At 29.9% G+C, this 18,873-nt stretch overlaps 1 protein-coding gene across 3 annotated transcripts; it reads left to right on the top strand.

The window, feature by feature from the left end:
• Positions 1 to 8,244: 8,244 nt before the first annotated feature.
• Positions 8,245 to 17,949, top strand: LOC106772098 (U-box domain-containing protein 33). Of its 3 annotated transcripts, XM_014658269.2 has the most exons (10): positions 8,245 to 8,732; positions 10,152 to 10,282; positions 10,876 to 10,997; positions 12,137 to 12,241; positions 13,907 to 14,019; positions 14,150 to 14,265; positions 15,184 to 15,528; positions 15,598 to 15,711; positions 16,307 to 17,053; positions 17,428 to 17,949. In XM_014658269.2, the coding sequence occupies exons 1-10, from the start codon at positions 8,567 to 8,569 to the stop codon at positions 17,605 to 17,607; spliced, it is 2,139 nt and encodes a 712-aa protein (XP_014513755.1). In that variant the 5' UTR covers positions 8,245 to 8,566; the 3' UTR covers positions 17,608 to 17,949. The 3 variants fall into 3 exon arrangements, with proteins under 3 accessions (XP_014513755.1, XP_014513754.1, XP_014513753.1); XM_014658268.2 differs by having other exon boundaries at positions 10,164 to 10,282; positions 15,184 to 15,711; XM_014658267.2 differs by having other exon boundaries at positions 15,184 to 15,711.
• The last annotated feature ends 924 nt before the right edge of the window (positions 17,950 to 18,873 follow it).

The raw sequence follows: 18,873 nt of genomic DNA, 5'->3' as shown, positions 1-18,873 counted from the left end.
AAATACAGAAAAATTGTTAGATAATAATTAATATATATATATATATATATATATGAATTTTTATTTATATTTTATTTTTATATTCATCTATTTATAGTTTTATTATTTTATTGTTTGGATTGGATGTAGTATATTAACTATACTAAAAATAAAATCAATTTATAATATAAGAGAAATGTTAATTTTATTTTACAAATCAATTTTGTCAAAATAAATTAAGTTTAGATTTTCTTAATATAATATTCTTTATTCGACAAGTCTAATGGCGTAATGGGATTCGGAATTCTGTTTTACATTGTACCATTTTATTTTTTTTTTATCCCAAATCTATCTTAACTTGTGTCGTGTTTGATGATTTTGATCACTTATTCTTGTTTGATTTTTATCGTGAGCTTTTTTTCTTGTTATTTGATGTTTTTTTTTGGTTATTATGTTGTCTTGTATTTGTATTTTTAAATTAACAAAATTATCTAAGAAAAAATATCTAAGACAATGTGAATCATTAAATTTGTTTATTAAAAAATTAAACTTAATTCCATAATATATATATATATATATATATATATATATATATATATATATTTATTTATATATATATTGTCGTGAATTATAGTCTTCTAATTTAAATTAAAACGTATTTTTAGGATAGTTGAAGTTTTGAATTTTGTACCATCACCGTCTACGAGTCCATTTTAGAAAAAAAAAAATGGATTATCATCTAAAAATATGGTTTAATTAGGATATATGATAAAATGAGAGTTTGAGAAAAATTAATCTGTGTCTTTTACACTGTGTTCGATTGAAGAGAATTTATGGCAAGGACGGATTTGTGAGAGCAGCGTTGTTCAGTTGCGATGATTTGTTCAGACAAAAAAGTGAAGATTTGCGGGATTTGAGTGTTTAGAGCATTTCGTTATTTTGAGGCGATTTGCGGTGATTTACGCGTAAAAGACGTGTATATATATATATATATATATATATATATATATATATATATATATATATATATTTTACTATTATGAAAATTCCAAGAGTATATTCAACCATGCATATTATAAATAAAGCAAAATATTAACGTTTCTTTCGATTTTAATCTCTTTGTTGCAAGTTGAAGGTGTGTCATTTGGTTGAAGAGGAAGACAGTGGTTAATGGAGGAGGAAGTACGCGCTTGATGATGAGGATCGAGTGGATGAAGATGACGAAATCTTGAAGCAGGAAGAGAGTTTATGGTTGTGTATTCGGTTGCGTATTCGGTTTATAAGATTGGCGTATCCGAATCCAGCGTTTCGAATAACTTGCAAAGGGAGGCGTATAGCGTATTTGGTTCTAGGCAACGTATTCCACATGTTTTTATTTTGTTCTAATGGTTGTGTTCCGGTTCTACAGTTGCGATTGTGGCCTGTGTTGTATCTGGTTGGTGGGTGAGTTATTTGGACTTCCATAGCTGCATTCCTTCCTTCGTTGCGTTCATTCGTTAGCTCCAGCGTGTTAACCGTCTATGGGCTGATGCGCTTGATGTTCTTGGCATGACTGATGCAGCAGGTGGACAAAGGGACAAGGGAGAGGAAAGGCTTTGGCGTATTCATCGATGCATGTTTTGGCGTCGCAACTGTCGCAGCTCACCGGCGTTGCCGTCATTCTCCGGTTTCCTTTGCCTGATCTTGAAGTCCCATATTGAAATGGTGTTAAATATTTTACTGTTTTAAGAAATAGGGTTGTGTTGTATAGATTAACTAGTTCTGGTTAATTTGTTCGTTTTATTTCGTTAGTTGTCAATTAACTAGTTAATTAATCTCGTCCTGAAGGTAGGAGAAAGTGGATAGTTGAAGTTACGTGTAATGATTTGGAAAAATTACGTGTAATGCAAACAGATGTCAAATTTAAACCTAATTGAAGCACGCAAGTTGCTCCTGAAATAAAGAATAATTTGTGAGGTTATATATATAGGGGTTTGCTAACTTGCGTACGCCTGTTTTTCAGTTGGTACATTTTAGCAATGTGTACCGGGTTTCAGTAGACAAAAATACCCTTATATCATGAATTATAAGTTGTAAGATTAAGGATATTTTAATAATTTTCATTCTTAAAATTAAAAAAATAAAAAAAGAAACCCTCCTAATCCTTACCCACCTCTTTCATTCCTCTCAACCATTTCTCTTTCATCTCTTACACTCATACTTTTTCTCTGTCATCCCTGCTCTAGTCCCAATTGTAAAAAATCAGAAACATTTGTCTTATTTTAATAATTTTCATTCTCAAAACTAAAAAAAAAAAAACCAAACCCTTTCTCCTTCGTCTCTCTCATTCAAACATTTTCTCTCTCATCTTTGCACTAGCCCCAACTAAAAAAACACTCATTATTGAATATAATTTAGAGAAAAAAAATACTTACATAAATAAAAAAATTAAAACACCTAATTTTTTCTTTATATAATTTTAAATAAAATTTCAAGGTTTAGAATTTTTATTGTTTGATTTTATCNTTGAGAATTTTATTGTATTTTGATTTGTTTTTTCTTTAGTAAAGGAAAACAAGTTAATGAATTTCTACCAAAAAAAATTAAATGGCCACGGAGCAATATTACGTGGTGTCTCAAAATGTAAAGGAAGGATGTTCATAAGTCTTGGTGCAAGTTGTGTCAGTCGGCTGTAATATATATAGTGAAGATAATGAAATTAAAGAGATTATGAATGAACTTTTTTTCGGAAGGTGAACATGTCAATGACTCAACTCTTTACAAAAGTAAGTAAATTGTTTAATAATGAGTGTTTTTTTAGTTGGAGCTAGTGCAGAGATGACAGAGAAAATGTTTGAGTGAGAGAGATGAAGGAGAAAGGGTTGAGAGAAATGAAGGAGGTAAGTAAGGGTTTGGGGTTTCTTTTTTCAGTTTTGAGAATGAAAATTTTTAAAATAAGACAAGTGTTTGATTTTTTTTCAATTGGGGCTAGAGTAGGATGACAGAGAAAAGGTGAGAGTGAAAGAAATGAAAGAGAAAGGGTTCTGAGGGATGAGAGAGGTGGGTAAGAGTTTAGAGGGTTTCTTTTTTTATTTTTTTAATTTTGAAAATCAAAATTATTAAAATATCCTTAACCTTAAAACTTAATTCATGATATATAAGGGTATTTTTGTCCACTGAAATCCGGTATACATTGCTAAAATGTACCAACTGAAAAACAGGTGTACGCAAGTTAGCAAACCCCATATATATATATATATATATATATATATATATATACTATTATCCTATTCTTTCAAAAAAAATGCGTGAAATATGTTTTTAACCTAAAATTTTAATTTCTTGATATTTGAAATTTTGATATATTTTATTTTTCAAATTTTAAAAATAATAAATATATTTTTTTAAATTAATAATGTGGTGATAATTAAACTAATTTTTTTACTTTTTAAAAATTAATTTTAATTATTAATTTTAATTTTTATTCTTTATAAACATTTTTAAAATTAAATATAACATTGATAAATAATATTTTATATTATTTTAATACTTAGGGGCATTTTAGTAATCTTCAATTTCTATCAATTAAACTAATATTTTTCATCTGTCACATCAATCAAATCCTACACTAATTCTCACAAACTTTATTTCCAAATCCACTCTCAATTACCCACAAATCCATTCAAAGAAACAACAAAAAAATTACCCTCAAATCCACTCAAATCTATTCAAATCATCTCTCCCAAATCCCTACATACAAACAAAGCCTTAAGAAAAATCATCATATGAAGATAATATTAATAAAATATTAATTAATTAATATTTTTGGATGTGTGTTCTATAATTACTTTTTCACATTTTATGTTATTTTTGTTCGTTATCTTATATTTATGTTATGATCATTTTTAGTTTTTTTTTTTTTTCTATCCTTTACACTTTGTTCACTTTAATGGATTTAGGAGAAATGATTGAATAAAATTGAAGGAAGATTTTGTTGTTGTTTATTTGGGTAGATTTGGAGGTAAGTGAGAGTGGATTTAGAAGTAAATTTTTTTAATCTATCACATGAATTAAATCTTACACTAATTTTTGCAAACTTTACTTCTAAATTTACTCTCATTTACCTCCAAATTCATTCAAATAGACAACAAAAAATTTACCTTCTAAAATTTGTAATAAATACAATCACCTACTTAGTTATCTTTTATAAGTATTTATAGATTTCAAAGTGAATTTTTATCTATTTTTACTTATTAAACATGTTGAATTTGTGACAATGATCTTAATAATAAAATCATCAATCGATCAACTCTGAAAACATTCACCTAGTGGTCGACGATTGTGACCACGTTTCTTTAGAATTGGAAAAATATTCGGCATCCCTTGTAAACGTTGGGTAAGTGATTAACTATGACAATGTTGTCTAGTTGATCATACGGTACATTACATGTAAACATTATTTCCAATTTTAAAATTTAAAATAATAGTTATAAATTTTTATATTTAAACGATTATCAATTTTTTTTTCATTTTTATTTAATACCATACTTAAACTCTTTTCAATTTCTTAAATAATATCACCTTTTAGAACTTATAATTGACGACGGGTTTAGAACAATTTCATCAACCAAAATCCGTTTATTGGTATCTCAAATTTTCTTGGTTCTCATATATGTTTTCTAGTATATAGTATTAGCGTGTGAACTTCTAAAAGAGATTTTCCTATAAATACAAGATATTTGGGAAGGAATTGAAAATATCTAAGATTGAGAAAAATAATTGATATGTACTGTATTATAGTTAACTGCATTATATCATACTAAACAAACTTATCCACTCTTACTAAAAAGTTGAATATAGGTTCAATTTTTAAAAATTGAACTCATTAATAGTTTTAGTTCAGTTAAATGTAAGAATTCTATCTACTATTTCCTTTTTTCTAGTTTCCGTTCAACTGTTCTGTCTTGTCGAAAAAACAAATTCACATAAAAAAATGAAAATTAATTTTTTAAGACAAAATTTTTTTATCATAAAATTTATATTTTTCAATACATATAACGTATATAAATAAAAAACGTAATTTATATTTTTATATTTTTAAGTTATATATATATATATATATATATATATATATATATATATATATATATATATATATATATATACTTACTGTTAGTGTATGACTTTTATTTTTTATATTCTTTTATCAATAAAATAAAATAAAATAAATAAATAAATAATAAAATAATTTTTAATAATAAAAGAAATATAAATAAAATAAAAAATAATAATATCAAATAATTAAAAAATCAATTTATTAGACAGTTATGAATAAAATAAGATAAATATTAAAATAAATTTCAATTAAAAAGAACATGCATTGTTATACTATTTAGTTTAAAAATTAGTACAATTCAGTTTAAAATTAGTATAGTTAGTAGTTCAGTTCAGTTTATATTGTAGTTTAGTATAATTTAATACAGTAAAGTTCAGTTTGATAAAAAATAAACAGTTCAATTTGTCTGAACTATTTTACAGTTCAGTTTAAACAAACTAGTTTTTAGTTCAGTACAATTTTTAGCAGTACAATAGTATAATACAGTTTCATTTGCCCATACACTTTAAATAAAAAATCATATCTAAATTAAACTATTTTCCCTTGATATTAATATTAAGAGGAAAAAATAAATAAATAACTACTTTGTTTTTTTTCTTTCATTTCCCTGCTAAGTCAAGTACCGTATGCTAAGTCAGATATCTGTAAAGACTGTAGTAGTCAATGATCGTAAAAGTCACCATGATAATTACAAAAATATTTGTCAACGATATCATATGAGAGGTTTTTTTTAAAAAAAATAAAAAAGAAAAAAATGAGAGTTTTTTTAAAGTAATACGAGTGAAATAGAAAATTTGAATGATTTATTTATATAAATATAGAACCAAAATCACGTCTTTTATTTAAAAAATGAAGAAAAATGTTTGGAAATCAAAATAAAAATTAAGTCAACTTAACCTATTTGGATATATTTTGTTTTAAGTTTAAATGTAACTATTCCTTATGCGCCTGAACAATCTTAGCTGTCCTCAGTCCCGTCAACAGTTTTTAATGATAAAAAAAGTGCCATCAAATTGGTTTTACTATTTATTGTATGAAAAACAATGTAAAATGATAATTTATGTATTTCATCTAGAGTTGTTAAAATGGATTAAATCCGACTTGTCATGTAAATGCTCTATTAATATAGAGAAAGAGAAAGATTGTCAAGGATAGTGGAAAGGTGTAAGGTATTTTTGGAATAAAAAAAAATAGTGGGGAGATATAAAATATTTTTGAAATAAATTAAAATAGTGAGGAGGTGGAGGGAGCAACACCCATTTTTTTTGGTTCATTTAAATCCGACTTATTTGGGTTGGCTCACTAACTCACATAATTTAATTTTTTTATATTATTATCTTATGAAAATCTTAAAAAATAATAGGATGACATTTGAATTATATTGTATTTTTTTTATTATTTTGAATTGTTTTGGGTTTAATACCATGTTGAGAGTGAAATTTATTTAGATTTGAATTACCAAAAGTTTGTAATTTATTTTATTTTAAAAAATTATAATCAAGTGAGTATGTGGCTTAACCTGTTTAAGCCACTAACTCGTGGTCGAGTCAGATTCAAAATTTTCAAACTTGCTAATAAATGAACCGAGTTATATTGACTATAACTAACCCATAGTGGGCCGAACCGGGTTGGGACGGATCACCCATTTTGACAATACCAATTTAAATGCATAAAAATTTCATCTTTATTACACAAATTTATGTGGGTAAAGAATTGTTAATTTCTAATTTTTTCGGCATCTAATAATACTTGGTCCAAGTAAATAATAGGTATTTTGAATAAAATTGTTTTTTCCAATCAAAAAAATTATTTTTTAAGTAACAAGTCAGAGAAAAATAGTTATTAGGTTTACTATTTATACTTAAAAAAAATTAAAGAATGAAAGTATATCTCATATTTGATGTAATTATAACTGATTTAAACGAAGAAATAAAACTAAATCCGAAGAACCTGTCTCTGTTTAAAGAAACGAAATCTGTGAACAAATATTTAAGTGATTATACAATTTCATGGATGAATTAGAACAACTAAATAAAAAAATTGAAGTAAATAATTATCAAGTTTATTTAAAGAAAAGGAAAACACGTAGTCATTTTGATTAATAAACATAAACTTTTTCATAAATGCTTTTGGAGATATGAGGATACTAAAAAAGAAACGAATTAACTTCATGAATTCATTCTTGATCGAATTTTCGAAAAGAGATAATCAAATAATTTATCCATATTTAAAAGACGTAAAACAATTACTTAATTTTTTTTTCAACAAAAGGTGTATTAGCCGTTTTTTTGGATAAAAATTGAAAAATCACTATATTTTTCTTTTCTTTTCATAGTTTCAAATCAATAAATAAAAAAAAATAGATATATACTTTTAGTTATACAAGTTATCATAATTGCAAACCTATTTAGACAGCGAATCATAGCACCATCACAGGAGAAGTCACTTGATCAAAGATGGTGCAGCTTCTATTCTATTCTATTCAATTCCTTTCATTTATTTAACCCTTACAAAACTTGTTCTGGCTGTGTGATTTTCTCGGAATTTCTTTTTTTAAACAAAATGTTTTATTTTTCTATTCTTTATCAAAAAAACCCTCCATTGACAACTTTATTTTAATAATATAATAATGGTTTAATTAAAAAAATATTTATATAGTTAATTGGGAAATGGTTATTTATTTATTATAAGTTGTTAAAGTGTAATGTTGTTTTCTAATATACAGATACTAGTTGGTATAAAATAAACCTACTTGTATGCAGATAAGCTATACTCTATTACCTATTGTACTATATTGTTGACTTCTACCTAACAATGTAAAAAGCATCTCTTCTTATTTTAGACAATAAACAAAGAGTAACACATAATCTAAATCATTATTGTTGGTGTTTTAACTACAAGAACATATTTAAAAACAAAAATTTCACCAATAAAAGTATCATTTTAAAATAGACAATATAAATATAAGTTTCCTAAAATAAAAAAAAATCATTCAAAAGTATTTTTTTTTTCAAATTCAATTAACTTTTTGGAGAAAGAAATGATATTAAAATAGTATTTTTATTGAAGACAAACTTCGATGAGATAATTAAGTTCAGTAAAGAACCTATTGGGTATGAAACAAATCAGTGAAAACAAAACTATAAAGAACATAGTTATCGGCAGAGAAAAGTTATCTTCATATCCGATGTGGTACTCCTTCTCCTCTACGGTTCACCAAAGCTTCTCCCACGGGGCCCACTCACTGAAGAAGAAAACAACTTTTTTGAGGCACTGATGCCATAAAAATCAATTCCTTCTACTTCACTTCAACTTTCACACTCTTCGCCAAGTCCTTCCCAATTCCTTTTGTTGATTCTTCCTTCTCCCTCTCTTCTATTTTCACTACCTTCTTTTTCTGATTTTTGAATCGCTGGGTCTCCGCAACTCGGAAAGATTCTGCCGATCGCCGTTCTTGCACCGATTCGCCGCTATTTGATTGGTTCGGATCCGATGGGTAGCATCGTCGTGGAAGACGCCGATACTGACACAGTGTATGTGGCGGTGGGAAACAACGCGGAGAAGACGCAACAACTGTTGCATTGGACGGTTAATAATTTCTCTGGCAAGAATGTTTGTCTTCTTCATATTCACCGACCTCACTCCCTCAATTCGTTCTGTGAGTTTCTCCTCAATTACGCCTTTTAAGCAGAAAATTTAAATTATCTTTTTTATATATAAAAATTAAAGAATAAAGGTGCGTCTTGTTGTTGTTTTCTTTTCATCAAACGTTTAGACGAATGTATGGAGTTTTAGTGGAAAATTGGTTGCTGGATTGGTTAATTATTGGTTGTTGGGTTTGGATGGTTGTTTGTTTGGATTGACTTTTTGGGTTGGCTATTATGTGTGTATTCTATCAATTGAAGAAAAGCTCGAGGTCGGGGACTTTTCAGAAGAAGGAAGGAAGACTGATAATGCTGAATTGAACTCTTGGATTTGAGGGTGAAGATGAAAAGGCAAATATTGGATTATGTCGTTTTGCATTTACTTCTAGTTATTGATGAAATGAAAGATGAAGCTATAAATGGTGAAACTGCTTAGTAAATTGGCGATTGGGGTGATATTTGATTTGTGGCAAGTGTATAAAGGTTTTAAAAGAACAAGGGTGAGAAGAGTGTAATTGAGTCTAAAGTGAGTCAGCTGATGACTTGAAGCTTAGGGTTGACTTGCAAATATAAAGATGAACCTTAAGCTTGTTTCATTGGTTCAAATTAGCCAAATTTAAGGTTTGGCTTGTTTTGTTTAAAAATTTAAAGATTGGTCTACTGTTCAACTCATTTATAACTTAGTTTTCTTTTTCCTTTATGGGATTTTGTCTTGAAGAATTTTTTAATTACATTGTGGCCATTTTAATGATAGCCGATGAAGTAAACATAGGATGAGATAGAAAAAGAATTTGTGACAATGCATGTAATTATAATTCTCTAAATAAAATTACTACTTACTAAGTGATACAAATATCTAAATTATTATTATCTTCAAACCCACTTTCTGATCTAAAATTACTTTTATGTGACTCACACAGACTTACATACTTTAATATTAAGCTTATAAAACTTGAGATTTGACTAATTTATATGATGACTAAATAGAACTTATAGCCAATCTTTTGTGTTGCTTACTATTGAAAAAAGAGCTTGGTCTTTTGGATAATTAATGAATGACTAAACTCATTTGCTATCTAGAACAAGTTTTGTGTTTGATAAAAACGTCGGTGAAAAACATGCTTATGAAAAATAATGAAATATTTTGCAGTTATTGCTTAAGGATTAAGGACGGCGCATTGAATCTTAGAGACTTTTTTTTTGTCATCAAATAAGCTGTGATTGTGATGTTAAATTTAGTAGAGCATAAAATTAAAACAGAAAAAATGAGAAATTTATGTGGTCTATTTTGGTATTGACTCGTATATTTGATATATAACTTCTGTATTACATAACTGATTTTATTCTGGCTATATTCATACTAGGTAGGGTAGGTCTTATCTGATAGTTTGGTAATATTTAACAAACTAAGAACATTTTTTTTTGTTTATAAGCATGTGCAACAGACAAGAATCTCTCTGGGTATGAACCAAAAGACCTTCCAATCCAGGCATTCCAGGATCAGGGAAATCAATCAGTGCACGAACTTCTAGACCAATACATTCTTGATCTGGTTCCTGCAGGGGTATTATCTTTTCGTATTTTTTTGTTTCTGTTGATAAATTTTTGAAACTGAATATGTAGTCTACTTGTATTTATTTTAGTAAATAAGAAATTCAATTCAAATGTGAATTTGGTCCTCCGTTAACTTAAAAATGAGGAGTGTGATGAACATTTTAAAGTGCACGATTTGTCACTCCATAACTTTCGATCAATCATCAATTCATAAGGTCATGCTCACATTGCTTTACCAAAATTTTCAATGGGAAAGTTCAAAATCTACCTTGGGTTCAACTGCTCTTTGGTCCTTAAAAAATATATCAGTCTCTCTTAATTTGTAGGGATTGTGTTGCATGTTTTAGAATATCGAGAATCAAAATATACATCACACAACCTGAAGGTGTAAATTGAACTTTTCCCTTTATTTTAAGAGCAACTAGATAAGTGTCTACCTGAAGGGTCTTTCAAAGGGGAACACTACCTTCTCTAAAGTGAACTTTTGATTTTAGTTATATTTAAACAGTTCAAATTATAGTAATGGAAGATCATTTTTTATGTTTATATCTATTTCATGAAGAAATCCAGATTTTGTTTACATTATGGCGTATGTCTGCATAGGTACGGGCCTGTAAATTGTTGATTGAGATGGATGATATTGAGAAAGGGATCACAGAAGCTATTGCTCAACACAGTATTAGATGGCTTGTAGTGGGAGCAGCAGCAGATGGATATAACATGGGGTATCAATTCCAATCCTCAGTAGCTTTTAATTTTAAGCAATGATGAGCAAAAACAATATGTGTATAAGATGCAATACCCATCCGATATGACGATATTATTAATCTAAATATATATAGGACATGTAAGATACATGTCTAGTTATGTATAGAAGTTCATAAAACATGAGGAATATATAATTTCAATTTTCAAAATTCAAATTGAGAAAATACTTCTTGCACATTGCATTAAACAGAATAAAACTTATAAATCATTGTTATCATAAATCACTCCTATTGTCTATGAATATGAATACTAACAATCTTATTCCCTTTTGAGATCATCCACAAAAAGAACAATTTCCATTTTTTGGTTTATTAAGATACAATGCTTCTAAGATTTTGTTACACATTCCATGTCTCATGTAGCTATGTTAGATATCCATAACGTTTTCTAATGGTTTGGATACTTCATTGATGTGTGTCAGTGAAGTGTCTGTGAGTATCAGTATCAAATGTGGATACATGATGAAAATAGAAATATCGCTGCTTCAATTCTCTTTAATTTAGTTTTTTCTTATGTTATTGAAGTCACTGGATACTTGTGCTATAAAACTGGAACTGCTTAAAGAGTGAAAATATAATTGGTCTAGACAACTCTAGGTTCATGGTTATATCTCTTGAACTTTCTTTGGGATAGGATTGTGGCATTGTGTTAGGGGGTTCCTTCTAATGTTCAACCATTCTGTATATAGTTAGGTGTTTTATGGGGGGTTTTCATTTCAGATATGCCTAGATATTGGACAGTTATGCTTCATTGACGGCATTTTCCTTTTTTTGAAAGTTTCTACCTTAATACCCACCATACTACATTGGTGTTCATGTTGGGTCACCAGTATTAAAAAGAGTTATGACTAGAAAGTACCACTTGGCTTGAGGATATTGACAAGAGATCTTAAGTGAAACTTCCATAGTATTCAGCAAAGCTTATAATATATGTACTATGTTAAAGAGTGAAGCAGAGTACTATATCCAAATAAAATGCCTATTTCTGTCTGGTTAAATGAAAATTTGCTTCATGAGTTTGCTTTCAAGTCTAAATTAGAGCTGTGTAAATTTGCATCTTTTATTTCATTACTAAACTATTGTGGTTGGAATTGCAGCAAACTGGCAAAGCAAGATTCGGAGAAGGCTATTTTTATACGTGAACAAGCATTGCTATCATGTAATATTTGGTTCATTTGCAAGGGCAACCTCATATGTACTAGGTAAAAATGTAAATGAAAATGATAAATGTACTGCAATGACATGATTCTAATGTCTTATGCCAACACTAGGGGGGCTGCACAAGTTTCCTTGTCAATATCTTTAGAGAAGTTTATGATATGGATGGATGGGCTGTCTAAAAACAGTATATTTATTCAATTTGGTTTGGCTTCAATTCTTTATTGATGAATGGTTTTATGATTTGAAAATAAGAAATAATAGGCAAGGAAAAATAACACATTACAGGTAAAGGTAAGGAGGTAAAGCGATAGGTTGATCTGGGATAACATGAGGGAGAGGTTTCTAAGACGCTTTGGTCAGAATAATTGTAGGATAAAATGGATGTGATGGTTTGCACGGGAAACCCCAATGGTCGAGCACTGATTCTCCATATCAGAGTTCCTAGATTCATATGCCACCAACAAAGGGCGGTAATGAGATAGGATATTGCTTTTTGTGTGGTTTCCTCATAACAGGGCCCACAATAGAAGAATAAAATCAAATAAATAAAAGAAGTTAGAGTTGGTCAAAGTAGTCAGTTACAGAATCGTAGGGCAATTAACATAAATAGTGGGACGTTATATGGTCAGTCATTCTGCTTCTTTATCATCTTATAACTAGGCTTAGGACTGTCACAAAAAGGAAACCCCTTGAAAAGAGAATTTTCTCATTTTCTGTTGGTAATTAAGTGAACAGCACTACTGAGTAATCTTTTTCCTTGTCTCTGTTTTTTTTCAACTACTTTATTGAAAAGTCAGAGAATATGAGGAGTGAATCATGATCATTGAGCATTCCATAATTATCAAATTTGAAAAAAAGACCATCACACTATTATTTAAGAAGTCTAACGGTTAGATCTTTTAATTGATCATTCGTAAAATATCCAATGTTCCTTATCGTATTGCTAATTTTTTTCCAAGATTTATAAGTTTGCCGATGGTGGGCTGGGGGCTGGCTTTTTGATTCATTAATGCCCATCTGTAGCTCAAATTTCAGAAGAATTTGACTGTAGTCAGTATTTAGTCATTTAGTTGGTATATTCTTACATATGAAGAGTATACTAGACTCTAATGATAGCTTTTATGTGTGAAGTATGACTTAGTTTCAGATTAATAATTTAATGTATCTGTTATTAAGATGATCTTAAAAAGGGATCTTTAAATCTAGTTGTGTATTTTGTGAAATATTCATTTATAAAAAATGTTTGTAATGAATTTCGATTGATTTTATTTTTATCTTAGTGCCAAAAAATTGTGATTCTTAAAGTTTTGGCTTTTAACCAGGTTTAATGGCATTGTTGTGTAATCTATATATTTGGATATATTACCCTTGTGGTAAGAGGTTAGAGAGTGACAGGTGATGCTTTGGTGGACAGAAATAGCTAAAGAAGAAAATATTAATTTTATTTTGTTGACAATTTACAAAATGAATTGTGTGTCACATTCGGAGGTTGGATGAGTAGAAAAGCAAACTCAATGGTTCTGTAAAGCAGAAGGGACCTTAATACTCCCACTAATCATGTTGTGTTCATTTAAATGACCTTATTACAAGTTTTGATCTTTCACTTAGATTTTTTTTTATCATATTCTGTAATATTGGCAACAACTCCTTTAGCTGATAATGTGTTCTATATCTTCCACTTTTATGAAATGCACAAATTAAATTAGGGTATATAGCAAGCATACTTCTGACATAGAGGGTGGGCCTGCATTGTTGGTGCTCAATTCAAATACAGAAAAGTCTACATCGAAATGGACTCCGGATGCATTGAAATGTTTAGGTATTCTTTTTAGATGTTTCTTTTCTATGTTTGTTATCAATTTAGAATGGCACAGCTATTTTTCAGATCTGGCCATTTATCAATTTCTATAAGGACTTTCAGGGGAATAACTTGTGACAGGTTTCTGCAGATTCTGGTGATATGAAAGAAATCCAAAGTATCAGTTCCAACCGGTCCTTAAATACAAGATGGTCCTTTAATAAGGTCATGGACAGGTCAAAGTTGGCAGATTTGATGTTTCATGAGGTGAGGTGATTTTTCTGCTTTAACCTTGGTGTAGTTTATTTTATTTTTTTATACTTTACACTTTCTGGTGTGCTACTACACTTTAGTGGTAGGACTGTACGAAATTTGTGTTCCTAAGTCAACACTTGGAAGTTTTGATTTCTTGTGAACAAGATTAGAGCGTGTATCAGAGGGGTTTTCAAGTTTGGTATTGTCTGTTATTCTAAGAGTATATTTGTTTCAATCCGTAGTCTGGCATCTTTAGTCTGGTTTAATTTTTTTTTACTGGTGGGATTCGAAGAAAGGGAACAAGCAAGCAAAATAAATGGTACACCACCGCAGATGCCAAGATCATGAAACCAAAAAGGGTATGGAGTGGCATTAAAGGCTGATAAAAAAAAGAAAAAATGGAGTGACATTAAAGAGATGGAAAATAGAAAATAGTACTATCAAGATTTATGACAAACACAATTTTCATTGCTTAAATATAAAATGGTCTCTCTGGTTTGGTCTCTCAAATTTGGCTCGATGGTTACTATTTGGATTATAAGTATTATTTCTTAAAAATAAGAAAAATGATAATTACGCCACTGTTTCCAATTATTTTTCTATATCAATCCTATAGCTTTATACTTGAATTTCAATGGAGAAAGATCTTTTGGGCTATTTACTCTTTAATTAATTCAGACCGTCAGGCACACTACCTTCATCACCTGAATCCCTTATCATTGTTCCTTTATGTATATGGCACTACGGGTTGACGTGAAAGCCCAAATCTCAGATAAATAGAATAGTCAAGTTAATGCAGCCAATTGATATGCTTGTTCGTATGGATAGACGTGTATAATATATGTTTGCATGAATTGCTGTCTGATTATTGATGAACTAAAGTGTTACCGGTTTTCTTCTGAAACTAGTTTCAAATTGCATTTTTGACAGGATGAAGCATTTGAAAGCCAGTGTGCTCAGGAAATAAGAAGAAGAAAAGAAGTTGAAGAACAATTGGCAAGGTCAAAGCAAGAAGTACAGAAAATGAAGAATCAGCAGGATGAAATACTAGAAGAATTGCAAATGGTCAAAGACCAAAATTCTGCACTTATGAGCCAAATTTCTGAGTCCCAGTTTACAGTAACAGAGTTTGAGGAGAAGATCATATCAGCTGTGGACCTTTTGATAAGTTTCAGGGAAAAGAGAGATAGGCTTAGAATAGAGCATGCAAATGCAGTTAGGGAAGTCCAAGTGCTTAGAACATTCGGTGAAGCGGATACTCCCTTCTCTTATCAGGTAGAATTCCCTGCATTTTCTTTTGTGGAGATCAATGAGGCAACTCATGATTTTGATCCATCTTGGAAGATTGGAGAGGGAAGGTATGGAAGTGTTTACAAGGGACTGCTCCGCAACATGCATGTTGCCATTAAAATGTTACCCTCTTACGGTCAAGAGAGTCTATCAAAATTCCAACATCAGGTAATTTCATGTTATCTGTTATAGTTTCTACTTGAAAGTGTGAAATTAGACTAGAAAATATGCTCATTACGCATCTCCCACCAAAATTATTCAGAAGAGTTTTGGGCTGTACATAATTAATACTTGTCATCTCCACCATTTTGGAACAGTTCACATATATTATGCTATAATACAACATAAACACTTCATAAATTATCCTACCTCATTCGATATCTGAAGATTTTTGGATAATTTGATGTATTTTTGAGCGAAAGGAATTATTGACATGGTGCATCTATGACTCTTTTCCTTCTCTTTTCTTATAAATAAGTTGTAAGTCTCCAAAGTCCAGAGTTCTATTTTATTTTCACTTTATAGTTTGGTACAATTGTTTCCCGTTATCAGATTAGTGTATATAAGTGTAGTATACACACGCGCGCGCGCACACACACACTATAATTCCAAGCTTCTGATCTTCAAGTATGTTTGAAATTAAATTATGTTAAGCGATTGATCCAAAAAGGCTTGACTGAATACTTCTGTCATAGGTTGTGTCCATGAGGAACTCACAATTTTTTTATCGTTTTGTCTGGCTATATTATTGGTTGAATTTCAGGTAGAGATCTTGAGTAGGGTAAGACATCCAAATTTGTTAACACTAATTGGAAGCTGTGCAGAGTCTAGGTCACTTGTGTATGAGTACCTAAACAATGGCAGCCTTGAAAGCCACCTTGCCCGCAAAGAAAAGAATCCACTTCCATGGCAAATTCGAATGTCTATTGCTACAGATATATGCTCTGCTCTAATCTTCATTCACTCCAGCAAGCCTTGTATTATCCATGGGAATTTGAAACCCAGTAAAGTTCTCCTCGATGCTAACTTTGTTGCCAAACTGAGTGACTTGGGCATTCCTAGTTTAGTTCAGCAAAGTTTGGATTCAGCTGATGCAAACACAATATATAATAACCCAAATGAACGTTTGGCGTATGTGGATCCAGAGTATTTTGTCAATGGCAAGTTTACACCCGAATCAGATGTATATTCATTTGGAGTCATATTGTTACAACTTCTAACTGGAAGACCACTTTTGGGGTTAGTAAGGAATGTGAAGTGTGCATTGGAAAAGGAAAACCTTAAGGCAGTCTTGGATTTTTCAGCTGGTGAATGGCCACTTTATCAAACTGAACTGCTGGCATATTTAGCACTGAGGTGTTGTGAAAAGAATTGGTTGAACAGGCCAGACCTTGTGTCTGAAATTTGGAGTGTTCTGGAACCATTCAAAGCTATTCGCGTTGACAAACCATATTTGATTTCTAAGAAGCTTCGTCGTGTTCCTTCACATTTTGTCTGCCCCATTGTCCAGGTGAACATCATACATTTTTTCCAAATGCACTTTTTTTAAAAAAAAAAAGCTTGCCTTTGAAGTTCGGGGTGGATTAGCGATCCTTACAACTTCATCTTATCCAATAACTGCCCCCAAATCTAGTTGAATTCTATCCCAAATCTAGTAGAATTCTATAAAAATTCTGACTCAGTTTTGTTGTGCAGCTTTAACACTAAGTTTTTATAAGCAATTAAGGGGTCTGGTTATTCTTTTCTCCTCCACCTCCTCATCTTACTAATTAGCAACTGTGATAGCATATGCGAATTATTGCAATCATAAGTTAAAACATTGGGTCTCCGCGGGATTCCTTTCCTGTTTGTGGTAATCATAACGTTTACCTTTTGGTTTTACAGGAAGTAATGGAAGATCCATACATAGCTGCAGATGGCTTTACGTATGAAGAAGAGGCAATAAGAGGGTGGTTGAATAGTGGCCACGACACTTCCCCCATGACAAACCTCAAGCTTGATCACACGGATTTGGTACCTAACTATGCTCTGCATAATGCAATTCTGGAGTGGCAACAACAGTAAACCTTCACTGTCCATTATACATGCACATATTACACTGGTATAAATCACTTATCACGTACAAATTAAAATCTAAGGTGAGCCAGTAAGGGTGTATTTACACTTGAATTTTAGCGAGTTAAAATCATAGTGCGTTTTAAAATCCAAATACACCCTTGCTTTTTCATTTTAGAAACTTCACTTTTTAAAGATTCATGTCCTGATGTATTGATAGCAAGTTGGTATGGAAAAGGGAGGAAATAGAGGGCAAGGGAATTTTTTAATTAACCTTTCCCTTAATTGAGAATGACTATGTAAATAAACCTTGTTTTTTTTTTATTAATTACAATTTAAAGTTCTCCAAAACTGAAGGATTAATGTGTAAACTAGTCCAATCAAACATAATATTTGACTTCACCGCCTTCTCTTTATCTGCCCTAATCATTAAAGGAAACGAGATTTTTTTAATTGACACAATATCCTTTTTAAATACCGGAAACGTGATTGATTATTTTTCCAAGTATTTAATAATATACAACAATTTTTGTATTGAATTTATTAAAGTTCTCTCGATATACTTCTAACTTTTCTGAAAAATAAATGATCGTATATTTGAATTTGGTTCTTTGAAATTGAAGGAAAGACATAGTAGAGGATGTTGTCTTTTTTTTTTTTTTTTTATCAGCATAGAGGATGTTGTAAATATCTTTACTTTATGTATTTGATTTTACCATGATTTTTAACGGTTCATTTTTTTTAATAAATAGCATTTTAACATTAAAGTGGATTTCTTTTGTAAGTCGGTGTCTATTAATAATGCAGATGTATTTTTATTTTTTAATTTTAATAATATTATTTAAAAAAAAATCTTTAAAATAACAATCAATATCTATTTTGAATTTGTCATGAGGGATATGGTGGACGGTTAGAAGCATTGTGCATGAGAAATTAAAATTGTGTCATTTAAAATTTAATAGTGTTGGAGTAATTGTAATAGTAGTAAAATCACTTCATGATATTTTGATTTTATCAAAAAGCAGGAAACAATGTCTTGTGTGACAGAGTTCAAATAGATTAGAGAATCAACAAAGAAAATACAAAAGCTAATGGTTGAATATAGTGTTAATCTTTATACAAATTTCACTTCTTTTTAAAAAATATATTTTGTTCATAAACTAAATGCATATATATTTCGTCATTATGAAAATTATATAAAATATCATTCTGATCAAACTATGAATGAAATATTTCTCACGTATTCAAGGAAATAGTTTTACAATTGATTATAAT

The sequence above is a fragment of the Vigna radiata genome, chromosome 8, assembly GCF_000741045.1.
Source record: "Vigna radiata var. radiata cultivar VC1973A chromosome 8, Vradiata_ver6, whole genome shotgun sequence".
Taxonomy (NCBI): Eukaryota; Viridiplantae; Streptophyta; class Magnoliopsida; order Fabales; family Fabaceae; genus Vigna; species Vigna radiata.
This window is presented reverse-complemented; position numbering and strand designations above follow the sequence as displayed.